At 40.6% G+C, this 23,369-nt stretch overlaps 2 protein-coding genes across 4 annotated transcripts in view; both read right to left on the bottom strand.

Annotated features, from left to right (window-relative positions):
* The window catches only part of LOC134794194 (max dimerization protein 1-like), a 621,339-nt gene that overhangs the window by 281,437 nt on the left and 316,533 nt on the right, over positions 1 to 23,369 (bottom strand). The window lies entirely within an intron of this gene.
* Positions 8,681 to 17,652, bottom strand: LOC134794496 (uncharacterized). Its single transcript, XM_063766308.1, has 3 exons — positions 16,972 to 17,652; positions 13,390 to 13,773; positions 8,681 to 8,881 (listed from the first exon to the last, which is right to left on the bottom strand). Exons 1-3 carry the CDS (start codon positions 17,473 to 17,475, stop codon positions 8,681 to 8,683), a joined length of 1,089 nt encoding a protein of 362 aa, XP_063622378.1. The 5' UTR covers positions 17,476 to 17,652.

Raw genomic sequence — 23,369 nt, 5'->3', positions numbered from 1 at the left:
GTCACCCAAGTGGACAAATCGCGTCATAAACCTTACGCAAGCAGTAAAAACGCGGCCTTTTCATTTAAATAGGTACACCCACGGCCACTGAATTGTATAACGAAAATGCTGTATAATTACGATATTTAATTTCACGCGGTTGCACGGAGCGGGTGCGGATTAACGAAATTATGAGCGTTGCTAACTGGCGCGGACGCGTGCGTCGGATTTTACCTACAATGGCACCTGCGTGCATGCGCCCGCTCTACGCTCCGTGCACCCGCGCCATCTAGCGGACGCCTTAAATATCAGTACGACACATTTACGCCTCGCGCCAATAATCTGACGGCTCCCATGCTGCCCCCTATAGGTCATGCACGGGGCCTATTACGTCGAGATACGATATGGATTAGATATGTCAGTGTCAATAGTGACGTTTATTCAGACCCAGTCCCGGGTAGAAGATAGTTTTATAAACATTATATCGTTTTACTCACATACTTATAGTCATTAAGCGAGACATGTCAACTAGGTAACTGAGTCTAGGCACCAAAATGAGGTGAATTATATTTTGGTCCAAGCTCAAAACAGCATCGCAAATTTTTTTTTAAACAAGGCGTAGTTTAGGCGAGATCTTATTTACACCGAAATCAAAAACCTCAAACACCAAAGGACATTTTTTTATGCACTCAAGTGTACTTCACTAATTACCTTAGGTCAAGGGTCCAAGCGACGGGGCCACTAAAAACGGTTTATTACGAATTTTACGACAGCTGACGAGCTGCACTTAGGTTATTAAAAAGAAAAAAACCGAAATCTAAAAAGACGTAAGCGCCCTACTTTTCCCATAAAGTTACTTCCTTTCGACTTCAAAACGATCGATGACTTACTTTTAAAAAGACGTAACTACCGTACTGTGTGTATGAAAATAAGACTTTTTCAAATTTATCAGTCGAATTCAAATAGAGGGTAGTGTTCTAGGGCTTGAAAGCGTAAATGAGAGGTGTGGGGACATCATTGAAAATAGTCAAAGGAATCTGAGTCTTATTTGTTTATACATAGAGTTGCTATTACCTTAAAAAGTTGTCACTTTACATTTTGTGTAATGATCTTTCCATGACACGAGGGTTGGAATGGAACAGGTTTTTAAAAGATTTTAAAGTATGAAAAAGAAGTGTTAAATTTAACAGGACGTCCTCTTTTACATGATACTTAGCTTCACTCTATATAATTTGTATATTTATATTTACACAATTAAGCGCCATTTGCACCATCCGACTCACCAGTGTCAAATTGTATTTTTGTATATCACTTTGTTTTATATGGGTATTGCTTGCCTGAAATAAATTTTATTTATTTATTTATTGTACTGGTAACCATGGTAACTTCAGGTTACACCCGGGTTAGTGGAATGGTGCAAGTGGCCCTAAGAGGGGGCAATAAAGCCAGTAAATTAGAAAGGAATAAAAGATATGGCACGCCGCCCGAAACTTGCGATGGAAGATTTGTCATTTTCGTGGCTTTGTAAGTTTAACTCAATAACTCTGAAAGTATAGTTCTGATTAATTTTTTTCTAGTCGAATCCCTTGGCTAATATCACTAGCTATTTTATTCAATAATTATACTGCTATGATATACAGAGTAGAGTGACGATATACAATTTAGAATAACATGTTTTCTAATTATTTCGTATCGAGCCAACTTTAACCTACTTTGGGCCCGATTCGGATTTTGAAATAGACATCTATTAGATATCTTTTAGACATCACCGAGATACGATAACGATATGTTTAAGATCTAACCTGTCAAATTTGACATTTGCGCGATTCTGGAGATACTCTTGAACGATTTCCACAGGATATGACTTAGAGATCCAATTCACATCTAATAGATATCTTACTCTATCTAACGTAAAAGTGACATTGGTTGCCCGAATTGCGCTGCAAAACAGAACTAGTTGATATCTAACCTATAACGTATCTAGAATGGATCTAGTCCGTGTCGTCTCTTGTGAATATCTTGAAGTTCGAATACGGCAGTTTTGCCTAAAGTCTAGAGATGTTAATTCAATACATGTTTTCGTGATTTTTTCCTATCGAGCCAACTTTAACCAATTTTGCGACATTTGGCATTTTGAGGTTGTAAATTGTACGGAGACATCTACCATCGTACCCTTCCTGTTTGATGGCTCCTCTACACGGTGGGCCAGCGCCGGCCAATCCAAGGGACGCAGCCATGCGGTAGAATGTCATAGCAATATCACTTGCTCCCTCTAACGCATAAATGCGTCCCTTGGAGTGGCCGGCGTTGGCCCATCGTGTAAAGGAGCCATTAAAAATACTATAAATATAGTCTATTTTCCGAGTGATATTTTTCATGGCATTTTCTTGCCCTTGATATGTCGAAAAATTAAATATAAAAAGTTTTAACTATAAACGTTTAGAATAGCACCCCGTTGATGGCTTGTAATTAAGTTATTAAGCGCTCATTAAAGCAAGACGATTGGTGAAAAGATTATTATTAGCAAATCACAGGGCACCCAGCTGGCGCGTGATTGGCCGAAATTAACGTGGTGAAAGGTTAAAGGTAAAAGTCGGGGTTTTTGCATTTTTTCTTTTTACTTAGGTACTTACATATAGAACGAAATTTATGTCCAGATAAATCATCCGCGGTATCTCATCTCACCTATTCAACGATAAAGTACCTATAGCAGTGGTGGGTAAGGTACGGCCCGCGGGCCAGCTGCGGCCCGCGAATGGATTTTATCCGGCCCGCCGCCGGTCCTATGAAATAATTAGTATATTTAGTATATGGCATTGGCCCACGATTATCGCAAATCAAAATAAATTTTGGCTACAATTCTGGCCCTCCACTTAAATTTCCTAAACTTTCTGGCCCCCCCATGAAGAAAGTTTGCCCACCACTGACCTATAGGGTTTGTGCGCGTTGGAAGGTTTGTCCTCTTGTGGCCTGAATCGGAATCATAAACATGTACATTGCCAAAGCAAGTGCTGCCATCTACCGTTCTCGTACGTTTTCTTGTGCATAGTAGATTCTGCCACCTTGTGGGCTACATTGGAAGCATAAACTTCACATTTACGCCTCGCGGCACAAATCTGACGGCTCCTGTGCTGCCCCCTATAGTTCATGCACGGTCCCTATAGAAGTACCCATTACTACACACACATCATGTTGAACTGATCAATAGGGAATATTACGCGAAACTCTGCGTAGGGGGCGCCACCACCTCAATCCATCACAATCTGGGGGTCTACCGCGAAACAAGATAATCAAAATTTCGTTATCTAACCTCTCTATCACTTGCATATTCGAGCTATAAAGAGCCAGATAACTAAATTTGGATTTTCGCGTTTCCCGGTAGGCCCTTGTTAACAGACCGCCTTGATGCATCAATGTCATATTTTATTGTCTGTTAAAACTTGTCAAAAAACAGTTTAACGGCTCGATTCGGAAAATGAATTAGATTTCTACTAGACTTCAACAAGTTATGATACGGATAATTTAAAGATATTTGTAAGATAGATATGTCAAATTTGACGTTTCCGCGATTCTGGACGTCCTCTTGAACGATTTCGACAAGTTATGACTTAGATATCCAAGTCACATCTAGTCGATATCTAATGTAGATCTAGTTGATCTCTAAATCGTCTCAAGATCTTGTGATTATCTCGAAATCCGAATAGGCCTGTAGGGCACAGTATGTATAAGTTACTCTATGGTTTACTAGAAGCGCTAGTGCTGCACTCTGGCGGCAGAACATTGCAGTAATTCCCCCTATTCTACATACAGGCCAAGTAATATCGGTTTTATGTCAGTGCACGTTAGAATTGGCCTGTACGGATAAGATGGTCGTTCTTGTCTACGTGACAGCATGATAAAACGGTGTCCGTCACTTTCTATCCCACGGTGTTAAAAAGTGACAGTTATTTTATCACGTGGATAAAGATGGATAAAGCTATCCATAATACGCCGGCTGATATAATAGTGGCGGCGTAGCGGTAGTAAAGCTACGTGCTACGGGTTGCTACGACGTAGCGCCATGCAATCGTAGCTACGCTACGCTACTTGCGCGGTGAAAACAATCTCACGGCCCGATTCGAACTTTGGGCCCGATTCGGATTTTGAAATAGACATCTATTAGATATCTTTTAGACATCACCAAGATACGATAACGATATGTTTAAGATCTAACCTGTCAAATTCGACATTTGCGCAATTCTGGAGATACTCTTGAACGATTTCCACAGGATATGACTTAGAGATCCAATTCACATCTAATAGAGTCGCACCAAACAAAGTCTGCAGCGGATTACATAGCCCACGCAGTGTAAGTGTTATGTATACGTCATAATTTCATAGAAGTTTGACGTTTAAAATGACATTTGCATTGCGTGGGCTATCAAAATCGCTGCAGACTTTTTACGGTCTGACATATATATATCTTACTCTATCTAACGTAAAAGTGACTTTGGTTGCCCGAATTGCGCTGCAAAAGAGAACTAGTTGATATCTAAACTATAACGTATCTAGAATGGATCTAGTACGTGTCGTCTCTTGTGAATATCTTGAAGTTCGAATACGGCAGTTTAAGATACGTCAAATATTACGTCTAGATACGATATGGATTAGATATGTCAGTTTCAAAAGTGGCGTTTCTTCAAACAAAAACGTTCTCTCTAATCCATATCATATCTTAGACGTATCTTAAAGTTCGAATCGGGCAGTCACCTACGAACGAGCAGTGGCTGTGAAAGTTCCTGAGTAGTAGGCCTTCGAACTCAAAAGTGACGTTTTTGTTTGAAGAAACGTCACTTTTGACACTGACATATCCGACCCATATCGTATCTTTAGCAAATTATTGATATATCTTAAAGTTCGAATCAGCCCGATACATTAATACCTAATAGAATTATATCTAAATCCTAGGCGCTGGTGACCTAGCGGTAAGAGCGTGCGACTTTCAATCCGGAGGTCGCGGGTTCGAACCCCGGCTCGTACCAATGAGTTTTTCGGAACTTATGTACGAAATGTCATTTGATATTTACCAGTCGCTTTTCTGTAAAGGAAAACATCGTGAGGAAACCGGACTAATCCCAATAAGGCCTAGTTTCCCCTCTGGGTTGGGAGGTCAGATGGCAGTCGCTTTCGTTAAAACTGGTGCCTACGTTAATTCTTGGGTTTAGTTGTCAAGCGGACCCCAGGCTCCCGTGAGCCGTGGCAAAATTCCGGGATAACGCGAGGAAGAAGAAGAAGAGATTAACGTAATTAATCATTAAGGTTGAAATTGTTTATACCAATTCCGTTAACACCACTCCGCTGCACCGAAAATGCTATAAAATTAACTATGTCTGATAATTAATACACCTATACAACAAAATCAATTGCCAGCCCTATTGCGTGCGCGTGTCGCGTGTCTGCGCGGCTGCGAGCACTCGATATTATCGGCACGAGAATTGCACCGCTATGCTTATTGCTTATTGGGCAAAAATGCGGTGATATTTTAGAAAGTGTTAGTTAACCGAGCAAAGAGAAGGTCTCAGTTTCAGCTTCGGTAAAAATGATATTACCTGTAGGTATGTCCGGCTGTTCTCCACTACACGTCGCATTTCTCAACCGATTCTGTTAAAATTTTAGGAGAAGGTTCGATAGTTATATAGATTTTACTTATGGCGGAGCAAGATCTACAACAAGCACCTTATATTGATACATTAGTAAGCTGGTTTTCATTATGTAAGTAGGTACTTTAGGCTTAAAATGTATATTTTTATTATTTACTACTATAGTTCGTTTTTTTTAGCATCAGAAAGAACTTGAAAGAAGGTAAGCGATCTTGACATGTCTTTTAATTGAAAAACGCTTTTTAAAAATCAGTAACTATTACTTATGAAAGCAGAAGAATGTAAATGATCGTATTAGATTCATAATTGTTACATATTTGTCGAAACTTATTTTTAATATGTGTTTTTCAATTAAAAGACACATCAAGATTGTTTACCTTATTTATAATGCTAAAAAAAACGAACTATAAACCTGTTGTCAGCCCTATTGCGTGCGTGTGTCTGCGCGGCTGCGAGCACTCGATATTATCGACACGAAAATTGCACCGCGATGCTTATACTGGTTATGGGCACAAATGCGGTGGTATTATAGCCGACACTGATACATATATGAGTATTCAGATAACAATTTCGTTTGTCAAACGATTATGAATATGATCTGAATAGGACAGACAATACTGTATTTAAATAGATGTCACAAGTGAAATCAAATAGCTAATGTTAGCTGGAGGATACATTTTGTTAACGGCTCGATGGATGTTTTCTATGGGTCTATTTTTCGCTACATACCGAGCAATCTGCTACGATGTAGCACGAACGCATCTTAGTATTGAATAACGGCTCGATTCGGAAAATGAATTAGATTTCTACTAGACTTCAACAAGTTACGATACGGATAATTTAAAGATATTTGTAAGATAGATATGTCAAATTTGACGTTTCCGCGATTCTGGAGGTCCTCTTGAACGATTTCGACATGTTATGACTTAGTTATCCAAGTCACATCTAGTCGATATCTAATGTAGATCTAGTTGATGTCTATATCGTCTCAAGATCTTGTGATTATCTCGAAATCCGAATAGGCCTGTTAGTTAGCTGGAGGATACATTTTCTTTACGTCTCTATTCTATTTAATAACACAGACGGGTCTACCGCGATATAATTTCATGAGTTGCACCAGCTGTGATCACGGAAAGACTAGTAGTAGACTAGTCTTTCCGTGACCACAGCTAGCTGGTGCAACTCAGCGGAAACGTCGAAATTTAAGGAATTTAAGGTAGACCCGTTTGTGTAATTAAATATGTGTACAAAACGCGATAGTTCAAACCCTACTCTATTTCGCTACATACCGAGCAACCCAATCTGCTACGATGTAGTACGAGTATGAGCTCGTTCCCACTATGTCGGATGTCGTGGCGATTTTTAATCGTGTGTCGTTGCCGCTGTTCTCACTATGTCGGATGTCGGATCCGGATTTCAATCGGGTGTCGGCGGTACTGTTCCCACTAGTCGTCTGTCGTGCACGATCGCAGCTGGCGTGTATTTTTCGAGTGCATGGGTAGCGAGGTTTAGTACAAGATGAACGTCGACGAAATATTTGTGGTTTTGTATTATTTGCGAAAGAAACGATTAGAGGCAGTTAAAAAAAGGAGATATTGGGTACACCCAATTCTCAGGGAAAGATTTACCTTAGGAATATTTCAGAATTTGATAGCTGAATTAATCAACTTCAAATGCTTATTTTTATATTCTTCTATAGTCTTGTCCCAAATAATACCTCTTTCCTGAACAAGTGCGATCAAATCTTCAGAATTTATATTAAGTACAGCCATTATTACAATTTTGCAGCATAAAAACACAATACTCTCCTTCCGCGCCAAAATATGTTTGCGCAATGCGAGCGATCGCAACGACGCGGCAGCGACGCGTGGGTGTGTGAGGGGGTGCCGCGCGGGCGGCGCGGGCGAAATCGTTCCGACATCCGACAAAATGTGAACAGCGCTATATTCACTCGTACGCGAGCGAGACACGACACGATTTTTTTCCGGGCTGGGAGGGCTGGCAAAACGCACGACATTTTATGTCGTATCCGACACAAAATCGTTGTCGGACGAGTGTGAACAGCTTCATATAAAATGTTCTGCCAGTGGAACGTACGATTAAAAATCGCCACGACATCCGACATAGTGGGAACGAGCTCTATTACTACGAACCCATCTTAGTAGTGAATAAGTTAAGGCGATGTAGTCTGACAAGGTTTCTGATAAAAATCGTATTTCCTCTCTTAACAATATTCAAAATAAGAACACAAAATAATAGCCCTACCTTAATAAATCAATAACAAGACTTCTCTGCAACTCTTGCCGACCAAACAACGGATAAAAGTCTCTAAGACATTGTAAAAAGATTTATAATCGCTTACAATGGACTTTAAGTACTTGTACCTCTTGTTTCGGTCATTTATTTTCATATCCTGAATCATATTCTAAGGCCCTCCGTCCGATGATAGCGATGCAGATTAATTATTCTTACACAGATGTGACACTTGTCACACAAACATTAGCAATGTCATAAGCATTTCGATTTATGTTTTTATAATGACTGAAATATATATCATTTATATTAAACACAATGTGTAGGTGTTAGGTGTCCAAATTGCTGTTGATTCAAAAATAAGGTGAAACAGGCAACTAACTGCCACGGACAATTTTCTCCTGGGCAACAAGAGTGAAGCACTTAATTAATAAAATCTTGCTACAACTTGGTAACTTACGGCCCGATTCGAACTTTACGATACGTCAGTTAATAGATCTAGAAAATATATGGATTAGATATGTCAGTGTCAAATGTGACGTTTCTTCTAACAAAAACGTCACTTTTGACATCCACCTAATCCATATCTTCTATAGACCTATTAACTGACGTATCTTAAAGTTCGAATCGGGCCGTAAGTTACCAAGTTGTAGCAAGATTTTATTAATTAAGTGCTTCACTCTTGTTGCCCAGGAGAAAATTGTCCGTCATTAAGCCAGAATTGAATTTTAGTTTCTTAATCGATATTAAACCTCCGTGAGACATGTTTTAAATTGTTTATACGACAACGGTTTCACTCACTTGAATTTTTAGTCGCTATTGGCGACATGTTTCGGGCCCGTCGGGGGTCCTTCCTCAGGCTCGAGTGCTCGCGGCGGCTGCAACTCGTGCACTGATCGCGCCGCCCGCCTCGTCGCTCGTTGCGCGCGCGCTGACAGAGCGGGGGCGGGGGGCGCGGTGCACTCCGCAGCCGGAGTTGTCAGGTCAAGGTTTAGTTTCTTGTTTTGAAACTGTTATGGATATGCCCCCTTATTCATAAACGCGCTACAAACCTCAATTAGATAATAATCGTGTGTCTTTATCTGTCATTTTGACTTATGTATTTGTAAGAAAGGGATAAAACATAATTTAACTAAATCAGGCCCGTAAAGTTTCATGAATAAGGGGGATGATCTGTCAGCTGTCAACAATGAGATTTCTGGTCTGTGACAGATCATATACGTAACAGTCTTAAAACAAAACATTAAAATCAGAATCGGGATTTAGGAGTTATAAAAAATATGGGGATTTATGGGGATTTTCCGGAATTAAGACCAAGACTCTTGTTGTATGTCTTAAAAATATTGTAATCTGTTGCACTACGATAATGGTAGAAGAAATAATGGGCACTGCGTTCGTTAAGTGAATGAAAAATTTGAAAAGGGACTTTAGGGTGAGAGCTTACATAAAAGTTCACGATTATGGCGCTTAACGATATTTTTGTTTACTAATACAACGGACTGAGTGTTTTTAGGGTTCCGTACCCAAAGGGTAAAAACGGGACCCTAATTACTAAGACTCCACTGTCCGTCTGTCTGTCACCAGGCTGTATCTCATGAACCGTGACAGCTAGACAGTTAAAAATTTCACAGATGATGTATTTCTGTTGCAGCTGTAACAAAAAATACTAAAAAACAGAATAAAAATATTTAAGTGGGGCTCCCATACAATTAATAAACGTGATTTTATGCCTTTTTTGCGTAATGGTACGGAACCCTTCGTGCGCGAGTCCGACTCGCACTTGGCCGGCTTTTTACAATTTTTTGTTTGATAAAGGCGAGGGGTTTTCCTAAATTTAATTAATGGACCTAATTATAGACATTAATTAGTGAATGGAATTAGTTTAAAAAGCTCTTTGGGCCGTTTTTGATTTAGTTAACGATTTCTTTGTCAGATTTCTTTGGATAGAAAGAATTCTACCACCCAATTATGTAAATATAAGCGAAATTTCACCGTATACCCTAAAAAAAATCTTCCTCATTTTCAAACAAATTACTTATTTAATAGCTTAACATAAAAATATACTTATGTAGAATAAATAGGTTGTGACATATCTGAACTCTTGAATGCATACTTTAGAAATAAATCATTATTAGGAAATGTTATTCAGGGTGGCAGATACTTTTTGCGAGTTATTTCATCTAGCGGATGAAATTATGCCAACTGTACCTACTCATGTTTAGCCAGCTTGTACAGTCACCTGCAATAATATGTTACTCTTCGAAGGCCGCAAAAATATGTGACACGCTCTTATGGCTCTACAAATAAGATAGTGTCAGATATTTTTGCGGCCTTCGTTGAGTAACATATTACTGCAGGTAATGATACCAAACAGGGATGTTGCGAATATTCGCATCCGCATCCGCATCCGCGGAACATCCGCATTATTTTCAACATCCGCATCTGCATCCGCATCCGCATAAAATCGATGCGGAGCATCCGCATGATGCGGATGTCGACCAAGTCGGTAACAGGAACGTATTAGCTGCGGCGCCGGCGGAGTAAGTGCTAGGTAATTTCGTCATTATATATAATTAGGGAATGCAATAACCGGCCAAACTTCATAACCGGTTTCGGTTACGGTTATGCCCGAAAAATAACCGAATATCGGTTATAATCGGTTACGGTTATTTTCGACGAAAAATTATAAATTTACAATGAAGTAATTAAAAAAATACAAAAGTCTTTATTTTAGTCCCTACAGCATTAGGAAATGTGGGTAAAAGTCTTCGTTTTTTAATAAAACACACTAAATACAGTAAAAGTAAAATATGACCTTGGACGTGATACAATATTCAATAAAAATATTTCATAAATAAGGGAAGTAAATTTGGTATATTTTAGTTATTAAAGTCCACGAATGACAAAAATTATAATCACAGGCGTCACAGCCAAAAAAGGCAGGATTTTGTAGTCATTAGATGATAAAAACATACAATTTAAGTCATAAATAAATAACCGAAAATAACCGTAACCGGTTATTCAAGTTTCCAATATTCGGTTATAACCGAATATTTCGGTTACGGTTATAACCGATTTGCATTCCCTATATATAACGAAATCGTCTAGATCCCGAAAAGTCGGCCAAGTTACTGTTTATTAAATAAAACGCACCTACTTATATTCTTGCTCAAATACTAAACGTCTCGTTTTTTTTAAATAAATAATGCTAAAAATGTAATATTTGACGTTTTTTAAGTACCAAATCTTGACATTCGCATCCGCATCCGCGGATGTGAGGCTTTAAATATCCGCATCCGCGGATGTCAAAAAATCTGCATCCGCAACATCCCTGGCTACCAAACAAGACGTTCGTTAGGATCGATCCGAAGGTGAAACTACCGAATCTCCATTTACCTAGCTAACGTGATTTGGCTCCTCCGTCGCTATTGGCTGCGCGAGAGCGAGCGATGCGGTATTCCAATTTCAAATATGTTAACTCGATTTGACATTATTTGCAATACACGCGCACCGATATAAATAAAGTAATTGAGTCGGTTTACCGTCCAGTGCCTGTTTCCGTCCACTTGGCGTAGTTGCTACAAAGAATTGCGTATGATTTGAATATACAGGTATCTATTCAAATTATACGCATTTCTTGAATATATACGCATATATTCAAATTATACGCAATTCTGTAGCAACTACGCCAAGTGGACGGAAACAGGCACTGGACGGTAAACTGACGCAATGACCCTATGTACGTGCTAGATGAACTGCAATTACCTGACGCCAAATTAAGTTGGTAATTTAGCCAATTAAAGCTCATTTTTAGGGTTCCGTAGTCAACTGTGAACCCTTATAGTTTCGCCATGTTCGTCTGTCGGTCCGCGCTTTGCTCCGTGATCGTTAGTGCTAGAAAACTGCAATATGAAATGGATACATAGGTACAGTGGCGGATTTTCCCCAAGGCCCAATAGGCCCGAGCCTAGAGCGGTAAGATATTAGGGGCGGCAGCAAGGCGGTATAGTCTATAGATGGATGCTGAGAAAGGGTCGGCTAGTAGTCCAAATCCGCCACTGGATACATAAATCATACATGGCGACAGAACGGTAATTCATCGCTTGTTCACATGTTTTTAGAATAATTGTGTTTTATGCTGGATATTAATTTTAAGACTACTTGCTCCGCATTATGTTTTATATTGTTCTTAATATTTTTATTTCTAAATTTAAGGATTAAGTTTTAAGTTTAAGGAACCACTGAAAATCAGCGTCGTTGCACTATGTGCTCCGACACATGCTGAGTGGTATCCTCTTTGAGACGACAAGTTACAAAACCATGTCTTATAGGTATTTAATATCTGTTAATCTTAAGATTGTTGTGTCAAATAAATTCTTTTCATTTCATTTCATTCATTTCATTTCATTCATTTCATTTCATTCATTTCATTTCATTTCATTTCATTCATTTCATTTCATTTCATTCATTTCATTTCATTCATTTCATTTCATTCATTTCATTTCATTCATTTCATTTCATTCATTTCATTTCATAAAAAGTAGATTTTTTTTCCCGCTTTAACCCAACAGTGTGGTAGCCCACACTACCAGCCCACCTCAATACAACGATACCTCGTTGGATAGGTCTTTTCAAACGAATATGGGTCGCTAACAACATTTTTTTATAAAGTTAAGATTTTCGCAAAAAAAGAAAAGAAATAGGAGCGGTTATATGTGTCAGATAAGGGTCCATATTGGGTTGCATACAAGTTTAGGTCATATCTTTGATGCGCATAACAACTTGTGTCATAATCATCATTGCGCATACAAATGAAAAGTCATATTATATTGTGTCATACATTTTTAGCCATAATATTTGATGACATACTCAGCAGTTATCATAATTTTTTTGTGCATATAGATTTTGATTATAATGAATCAAATGTCATACCAGATAAAAGCATATTTATCGATATTTATAAGGTTTTTACGTATAACGTTTTGTAGCATAATAATTTTCAACCATAATGGTTTACATAAATAATTTTAGAAACTAATTTTAGCCTCTCAAAAACTACTCGAAAAAAACCTTTTCCCTAATCTCCGTCCAAACACTTAATTCGACGGAGCCCCGCTCACGCGGGGCTCCTATTTCTGCGTAGTTTGCCCTTCGGGCATCTAAAGCAACCTAACGAACCTAATCTACCTATTATGATTAGTTTCTTTTATGATCACTGATAGATACGTGGGGGTGAGACAAGTGAAACAACTGCTTGCTGTTAGCGTACTGACGTGTATTCGTAAGTTAGCGCGGTGGGTGTGTGCGTGAGCACACATACATATGCAACATTCCTCCCCTTAGCTTACATACACGTCTAAACCTTAACTAAGAATAACAAAAGATTACAACTGAGTACTTATTGCTAAAAGAATGGTTTGTAATTAATCTTGGGTCGATTGCGCTTTGTTCGAGGAGTGGCAGGCACGGAACCGTTATCGGCTGGGACGTCAGAGTCTCGGGTATCGGGTTCAGTAACCGGACCAGGCAGGGCCTCCAGGAATTCGTCATCTTCTTCGGACTGACCTCCAGGTATGGACCCCTGTGGCGTGCTGATTGGCTCGGGAAGCTCTGATGATGCAGGGTGTGGATCTAGAACCACTGTCCGTTCTCCTTCCTCCCCCGTGCTAGGCTGCAGTTCCTCGCTCGGCGTAGGCGGGCGGGGCGATGATGTGTCATCGTCCCGGAATTCTATGTCTTCATCCCAATAACTAGGGTAAGCGCAATCGTGCCCTTTATCTAACACAATTTGGTTTTTGTGCTTTTTAAATGTTTTTGAAGTTATATTGTCTTTTACTATATAAACAACTTTACCAACTTTTTTGACAATTGTGCCTCGGCACCACTTAAATTTACCATTTGCCTCAAAGGCCTTAAATAATACTAAATTTCCTCGAGAGAAACATTGCCCCTTACGGAACATTGAAGGTTTATTCTGCAAACACTGATTTTTTCGTACTGTATCAGCGAGCGCCGGGGATGAGGGTGACGGTATTATAGGGTTAATTAAATCTAACCGAGTCCTTAACTTCCGTCCATATACCAACTGAGCAGGCGAAACCCCCGTTGTAGTGTGTACAGAATTTCTGTAATCAAATAAGTATTTTAATAGTCGTTTCCACGAATCCTGTACCCCATTGCCACTCAGTAAACTGGTTTTAATGCCCTTTTTAATTATTTTAACGTAGGATTCCGCCTGTCCGTTGCTAGCCGGGTTATATGCCGGTGATGTAACATGTGAAATGCCGTTTAACATACAAAAAGCCTCAAACTCGCGCGACGTGAACGACGTACCATTGTCGGTTACCAATATATGTGGAATTCCAAACCGTGACATGAATTCACAAATTTTTTCTATAGTCGCTAAAGATGAAATAGTGGTTTTCATATTATATACTTCTACCCATTTAGTATATGCATCTACTATTACTAAATATGAGCTTCCGTTAATAGGTCCTAAAAAATCACAGTGTATCCTGTGGAACGCGCACGGTGGGTACTCCCATTGCGCGAGCGGCGCACGCGCGGGGGAGGGGCGTTGTTGAATACATATGGTGCACGCACTTATCAACCTTTCTAATGCCGCGTCTACTCCCGGAAACCAAAACCTAGACCGAACTTCAGCTTTTGTTTTTACAATGCCTAAATGGGATTGGTGCACTTCCGCTAAAATTATATTTTGTAATTTCGCTGGAACAACCACTTTGTGACCTCTCATGACGCAACCGTTTTCATAAGAAAGCTGTAACCGACATAAATAATAAGGTTTCAGGGCCTCGTCTGATACCTTTTTAGGCCAACCGTTTAAAATGAAATGGATCACTTTTTGCAAAACAGTATCCCTCTCCGTCTGCTCGCGCAACTCGGTTACTGTCACCGGTAAATTACCATCCACAACAAAATTAATGTACGAGGCTCGATCGGGAATATCAGTTGTGGCGTTTGCGCTGCGCGTGGCCGCCCCCCGCGCCCCCGCCGGGCCGGGAAGACAGGCTCGAGATAAGAAATCTGCATTGTTATCCGCGCTTCGTACATATTCAATTTTATAATTGTAACCGCTTAAAAACATTGCATAACGTTGAAGCCTGTTTGCTGACACTTCCGGTATGCCACGGTAGGGCCCAAAAATCGACAACAAGGGCTTGTGATCCGTACGAAGGGTGAACGGTATCGCCCTGCCATATAAGTACTGGTGGTACCTGCGTATCCCGAATATAATGCTAGTAGCTTCTTTTTGAAGCTGTGAATAACGCTTCTCCGCAGCATTAAGGGTGCGCGATGCGAACGAAATAGGCCGCTCGGTACCATCAGACTCAATTTGGGATAAAATGGCACCTAAGCCACAAGGTCCAGCATCAACTGTCAGCACTATGTCGGCCGCAGGGTTAAAATGCGCCAACACTTGTTCAGATGCTAAACATTGTTTAATAGCCACAAATGCTTTATCATGCTCTTGTGTCCAGCACCATTTTACCCCTTTTTTTAACAAGTCATATAACGGACTCAGTATGGCCGACGCATTCGGCACGAAACTCCTATAGTAATTTACTAATCCTAAAAAAGATTGTAACTGTTTTTCATTTTGCGGTACAGGAGCGTCTACCATGGCTTTGACTTTAAGCGGTGATTTATGTAAGCCATGCTTGTCTATCACGTATCCTAAGTAATTTACTTCATCTTTAAAAAATTCGCACTTCTCTTTTTGTAACGTGAGGCCGGCGTCTTGTAACCTTTTAAGTACCTCGTTCAGCCTGGTTAGGTGCTGCTCAGTGTTTTCGCCCGTGACGAGCACGTCATCGAGTAGGCACAGCGTGCCCGGGACCCCCGCCAGGACCCCCTCCATGGCGCGCTGGAACACGGCGGGCGCCGATGAGAGTCCGAAAACCATGCGAGTATACGTAAACAACCCGCGATGAGTATTTACACAAGTTATTTCCTGCGACTTTTCATCTAACTCAAACTGGTTATACGCATTAGATAAGTCTAATTTCGTAAACTGTTTCCCGCCATATAACTTTGCAAAAAGTTCAGATACAGTAGGTAAGGGGTACTGGTCAACCACCAGCTGTTTGTTTACGCCCGTCGAATAATCAGCACAAATCCTTATCGCCCCGTTACGTTTTAACACCGGCACAATGGGTGACGCATACTGCGAGTGATCGACCGGTTTTAAAACTCCTAATGATAATAATCGATCTATTTCCTTATCGACCTTGTCCCGTAGGGCGAATGCTATTGGTCTCGCGCGAATAAACACTGGTTTAGCGTTGTCTTTTAACTGTAAACTGACTTTATATTTATTAAATCGTCCTAATTCATCTGAAAATACCGATGCGTAACGTTTTTCCAATTCTTTTAATGTATAGCCAGTTTCATGGTCTTGGCCACAATAACGAACCGGTGAAATTACCGCGAGCTCTAAATTGAAACGCGAAGTAAAATCACGACCTAGGACATCCGCGCCTGCCTTTCGCACAACATAAACTTTAAGTGAATGAGTTTGGTTTGCGTAAGTGACGGGTAGGCGCACTGCCCCCAGACATGGAATGTTATCACCAGTAAATGTGATTAGCCGAGTCTTAGTAGCTAACAATGGTACATCGCTAAAATGTTTTTTGTAAGTATTTACATGCAACGCAGATACGGCTGCCCCGGTATCTATTTCAAGATTTATTGGACGGTTTAACATTAAAACGGTTTCAATCATCGGTTCCCCTTTATTTGAACGGATGTTAAAAACTTTATAGCACTCACCGTCATCGTCATCGCCCTCATCCACAGCGTTCACTGCCATGAAATTTACATTTTTACACATCTTTTTCAGATGCCCTGTAGAATTGCACTTTTTACACTTGGATTTCGCGAAACGACACTGCAATGTTTTGTGATTATAGTAACCGCACACTTGACACTGCTCTTTTTTACCGTTACCGCCGCCGCTACTCCCGGGCGTACTTCCTCGCGGTCGCGTTTGTTCCACCTTGAACAGCTGATCCTGGGATGTTTGTACCGTTTCTGAGGCCGCTGCCCCCGCGCGCGCACACCGTACACTTTCGGCCACCTCCACGGCCTTGGCGAGAGTGAGCACCGTAAGGTCCCGCGCAAAGAGCTTCTCCTTCTCCGGCCCGGATAACATTCCCATGACGAACTTGTCGCGAAGAGATTCTTCCACATTTTTAAAACCACAGTGCGCCGATAACCCGCGCAACCGTGCCGCCCATTGTGGAAATGTCTCCCCCGACTGCTGCGTAGCCGCGTAAAATTTGTATCGTTCGCCGAATCCACAGCGTTTCGGAGTGAAGTGGCCGTCCAGCAGCTTGACGATATCTTCGTATGGCACGGTCTGCAGCTCCTTCGGTAACGCAAGGTCCGCCGCGAGCTTGTACGTGCCGTCACTGAGTGCGCTAAGGAGGATCGCTCGTCTCTTTTGTCCCCCGGCATCTTTGGTGTCGTCGATATCGTTCGCGATGAACCACTGCGCAATACGTCCTTTGTACGTCTCCCAAGACTGGGTAGTGTGGTCGAACGAAGACAATAAGCCGAAAGTACTCGTAGCACCAGACATTTTCCGTTATTTTATCTTTTTTGCTATGTGGGTAGTCGTCGCCAGTGATAGATACGTGGGGGTGAGACAAGTGAAACAACTGCTTGCTGTTAGCGTACTGACGTGTATTCGTAAGTTAGCGCGGTGGGTGTGTGCGTGAGCACACATACATATGCAACAATCACTAAATATATGACTTAATGTTTTATGTCTATATTAATACTATGCACTGCAATACTTCGAACGAAAAACAATTATGGATATCAAGCAGATGACTTAAAATTTTATGCGAATTAAATTAATGACTACAAAAATTATGACAACTAATTTATGACAAAAACCCAGTTATGCTCAGGAATAATTCTGACTAAAGATTTTTATGACTTACAATTTTATACATAAAGTGTTATGACAATTAAAAATATGACAAAAGTTGTTATGCGACCAGAGGGAGTCCCGTCAGATAAGTGTCAGCAGGCGTGGCTCACTCGTCGCGTCGTTACAAGTACATGCGGCCCACACCAATTTTGGTGTTTACCAGTAGTAGTTGTCGCGGAATGGACGCCTGCTCGCGCTTGCGCCACCTAGCGGTCATATCAGTCGTAATAGACGCGTTTTGTTAGAGAGTGAACCTTCTGTACCTAGTACTATTATTTATTCAGTGGTGCCAGTCATATACGGACCGTTTTCCGAAGTCACAATTGTACTGGGAGCTTCATCTATATATATTCCGTCGCTGCGCGGCAAGCATTTGGAACTGCACCTGATTACCGCACTCCATAAATAGCGCGCTGAATGACACTAACGAGGTACTGCCAACTTGAATCTGATTATGGGTGTTCTGCACTAGGAACGTTTTAGGGTTCAGTACCCAAAGGCAGGGGCGTATTTACCCTAGGGCCATCCGGGTCATGGCCCGGGGCGCCAACCCCCAGGGGCGGCATATGCCACCCCTGGCGGATTACATTTTGTTTTCTTCCTTGAGTTTTGGGGCGGCGAAACGTATTGGCCCGGGGCGCCAAATTTCAAAATACGCCCCTGCCCAAAGGGTAAAAACGGGACCCTATTACTATTAAGACTCCACTGTCCGTCTGTCCGTCCGTCTGTCTGTCACCAGGCTGTAACTCATGAACCGAGATAGACAGTTGAAATTTTCACAGATGTATTTCTGTTGCCGCTATAACAAAAGCGTAAAACAAATCTCTCTTACATTTACATGTACCTAAACTTTACAATTCGGGTTAAGTAAACCCCATGTAACCAAAAGGTTATCATACATATTGTACATATACGGTACATATATACAAGACGCGTGAGCTGATTTATGGGCAGCAAAGGTCGCAGAATGTCACTCGCGCGACCTTTCTGTTATTACCAGCTGGGTTATGTCACTGGTTTAAAGATATTTGTATCTTAAAATAAAGCTATGGAAACGGATAAAAATAGCGTATAATTAATTTAAAATACATCCCAACTTTTCAATAGTATTTCTCAAATAGTAGGGCTAAGATGATCGGTTTTTTATCATCTGTCATCATGCCTGTCACGTTCTAACAAGTATGTAAGTGCGAAAGTGATAAAAATGCGGCCGCGATACCGCTGCTGGAAAGGTACAGTCAACGATAAAAATATGGGTGTACAAATCATTTCAAAAATATGTCCCATAACTCTTATGTCAGTGAATTAAGAACTATGGGACATATTTTTGAGTAAGTTGTCTACACCCATATTTCTACCGTTGACTGTACGATGATAGATGACATGACATCTCCATACAATTTATAACCTAAAAATGCAAAATGACGCAAAATTGTATTGAATTAACATCTATCATCGTTACCCTTCTAGTTTGAAAAATGCTATAATTTATGAATAACTATCGCTGCAACCAAAGACAATATTTTTACCTTGTTTAAAAGATAGAACAGTGACAAAAGTCCAGAAACGGTATCATGGTCGCATTTTTATCACCTGTCATGCCATGCGTCACTTTCGTACTTACATATTTGTTAGATCGTGACAGGCATGGTGACAAATGATAAAGAGCCGACCATCTTAGACCTACAGCAGCGGTATCATGGTCGCATTTTTATCACCTGTCATGCCATGCGTCACTTTTGTACTTACATATTTGTTAGATCGTGACAGGCATGGTGACAAATGATAAACAGCCGACCATCTTAGCCATACAGAAGGCTTTATACACGCGATAAAATAAGTGTCGTCAAGATGCTCTAATCCAGCGGTTGGCAGCCTTTTCGCAGCCAAGAGCCACATAGTAGTTAACGAAGTTAACGCGGGCCGCACTTTGTTAATATTTACGACTTCATCAGACACTGTCGTTTTGTCAATATTACATACAAAATAGCCAGGGAGGCTCGCGGGCCGCAAGTGAGAGGTTCGCGGGCCTGTAGCCTACCGCTGCTCTAATCAAAAATTAGTGAATTCTAGTTACCTTGTTACTTTGAAACTTGAGTGGTTCTGAACGCTAAAGTGGCTTAATTTCTGTAACCCATTCATAGACATTGCTTGATTCTGAATATTCAGTTTCCTGCTAGAATCAACACTTTGTCGAATCTGTTTGATATTTATACAAGGTATTGTGTGGCCAGTCTTAACCGTAATTTCATAAACCGAACATGCATGAGGAGACGTTGACAGCCGGGACATAATTAACGATCGACCGACACCTGTCAAAGCTCGTGTGCCGGTAATTGATAGCGTTGACGGCTATTACCGCATCGGCGCATTTACCTACGGGCCTGTCCTATACATCCGCGCATTGTGGTCTATGAAAGTATGTTTAACCAACATTAAAAATTCAATAGACCTTATAAAATCGCTTACACTTAAAGGGGCCCACTGATTAACAGTCCGCCGGACGGTATCGGCCTGTCAGTTAGAACAAAATTTTGACAGTTCCGAACAACTGACAAGCCGATATCGTCCGGCGGACTGTTAATCAGTGGGCCCCTTTAAGACTCCCGATTTGTATATGTCATGTTCTTTTTCATATTGGTGAGCAATAAACTGCCCGATTCGAACTTTAAGATACGTCAATGAATAGATCTAGAAACGATATGGATTAGATGTGTCAGTGTCAAAAGTGACGGTTTTGTTTGAAGAAACGACACATTCTAATAGGGTCCCGTTTTTACCCTTTGGGTACGGAACCCTAAAAAGAAGAAAAAAGAGTTACAACACGCACTTTTTCCTTTGTTTATTCGGCGTTGTCAACTGGCATACCTGTAATAAAAAAAAATCACGTAAGTAATTAGCGACATGAAATTATAGATATACGATTTCTATTAGTTATTAACCATAATTTTGATTATACTCGTAGGTACACAGATTTTAAAACAAAAGTTGTCTCATTTTCACCCATTTTGACACGTTTATGCCGATAATTAGGAAATTAGACTTTGGGTGTTTATGTCTAATGGGGCCCACTGATTACCAGTCCGCCGGACGATATCGGCCTGTCAGTTGTTCGGAGCTGTCAAATTTTTGTTCTAACTGACAGGCCGATATCGTCAGGCGGCCTGTTAGTCAGTGGTCGGCTTAAGAGAGACGTGAATTTAATTTCTGTGTATATGTATAGCCGAGTTCATAAATATGTATACATTACTTCGTCTTAGTCCACTGCAATAAGGTGAAAAAATGTATACATAATTATGAACTAACTGTACCGTACCTTTAGCCCCTAATAGCTATCCTGTACATTTTTAAAAAACCAAGGCGTTCCAAACCATAAATCGACCACCGGAATAACAGGAATCGAACCCACGACCACTAAGCTCACTTCATCACTCTAAGTACATAACATACTCAAATTTCACACCTGTGTCCCGACACAGATTACCTGTCCGATAGATGGAGCATGAAATCACGCTCGTTTATCACCTGGGCGAATCTTTGAGTGGTATAACCGCGCGGTTTAGTCATTTTTTTCATGACGATGATTACCATAAATATCATAATAAAAGGACATACATACTTATACTAAGCTGTCTTTTTCAATCTCTATGGGTACGCTGACAGGTATTATTTAAAACGATTTTGCGAGATTTGGCATTTGGGGGCCACCCTGCCCATCGAGTTTGTAAAATACTATAGAATACACAACATTTGATCAAACCTACTTAGTACTTACCTATACCTTAACCTTAGCATGAGTAGAAAAGTTAATTTTGTTTAAATATATTTGCAGGTCAGGAAAATTACGAAAGACACTGCCGAACTTACAGAATAATTAAGAACCATATCGAGGCTAATTCAATCAGAGTCAGGAGGCTAATTCCAACTTACATTTTGATATCAGAATGATGTTATTTTGTTATTATTCGCCCGTGCGACTCAACAAGTTCGAGCGAAATGTACACGCAAATGATGACAATAATATTTTAGTTTCAGGGGCAAACACGGGCATCAGTAATAGTATAATGCAGCACTGTATATATTGGTATAGCGCTTATATAAAACTAGGTACCTACTAGTCTCGAATTGTCTTTATAATGCGGACTCTATGAAACGCAGTCTATAATCCCTATCCTTTCCGACAACCGCAACCAAAAACCCCAAAACACATTATCAACCTTAACCGAAAAGATATACAGTCTAATTTACATCGAGGCATCTTTAGAACACGAGATGCGACAATCTAAAATGAACTTTGTATCTTAAGGATTAACGTCTTTTTCACTTCACTCATGATAATGTTAAGTTATTTTGAGTTTTATTGCACCAGTGTTAAGGTGTGTTTTTGTTTATTAGATGTAGAAGCCCTATAGCGGTAACCGCAGTAAATTATGGGGTCGGGAAGCTGGTGAAAACGACGTACAGAGTTGTGTGGTTCGTCAAATACTAAGTGGAAGTGAGGTGGAATCATCGCTCTTGGTTGTCGAAACAATCTATTGCGCTTTGTAAGCAAAAACCAGCAGAGGGGTACACACAGCAACACTCCTAATTGTACATCGGTGGACTTTATTACAAAAGGCGGTCCACAGATGTACAGTTAACAGTGTGCGCGGTAGACATGTGCGCCGATGGCAAATTCATCGGCGGCGGCGTCCGATGATTTTTTGACTGGCGGCGGCGGGATCGGCGTGAAATCGGCGTGGCATAATTTTTGATCCTGCATGAGAACGTGGCCGTAGAAACTCTTCATTAAAGCCTTCTAACAGCCATATTCGAACAAATTAGATACGTCAAATACTAGATATTGAAACGATATGGATCGGATATGTCAGTGTCAAAACTGACGTCTCTTCAAACAAAAACGTCACTTTTGACACTGACATATCCTATCCATAAATCGTTTCAATATCTAGTATTTGACGTATCTCATTGTTCGAATACGGCTGTGAGTATTTATTAGGCCATTCAAAACTAGTGTCCGACCGAAGGTTCGGTTTCGGTTTCGGTTTCGGCCAGTTTCGGCCAAAAAATCATGTTTCGGCTGTAGTTTCGGTTTCGGCCAAAAAACGGCCGAACCTTTCGGCCGGGCCGAAACTTACGAAATAGTACTTCGTACTATGAAACTAAACTATGTGACAAAGACCAAAAGTTGGGGAATAAGTAGGACAACAATATTAATATGTACCTACCTACATATACTGATTCATGTATAGGTACAGAAATTAATTGGTTTATTATAAAACACAATTCCACTAATGAGGGCGCCACTAGACGGTCGACGCAGTCTTAAATAAGAGGCTGTTAATACCTATAACGCGCACACTGTCTAATTGTATCGGAGTAAATGAGATAGCACTGTCGTATGTTACTGGGCCTGGGCAAAGGAATAATAAGAAAACTCATCATCTTCCTCGCGTAATCCCGGAATTTTTGCCACGGCTCATGGGAGCCTGGGGTCCAATTGACAACTAATCCCAAGAATTGACGTAGGCACTAGT

Source organism: Cydia splendana, chromosome 10 (genome assembly GCF_910591565.1).
Source record: "Cydia splendana chromosome 10, ilCydSple1.2, whole genome shotgun sequence".
NCBI lineage: Eukaryota > Metazoa > Arthropoda > Insecta > Lepidoptera > Tortricidae > Cydia > Cydia splendana.
Note: the sequence above shows the minus strand (reverse complement) of the source record. Positions and strands in the feature narration are given on the sequence as shown.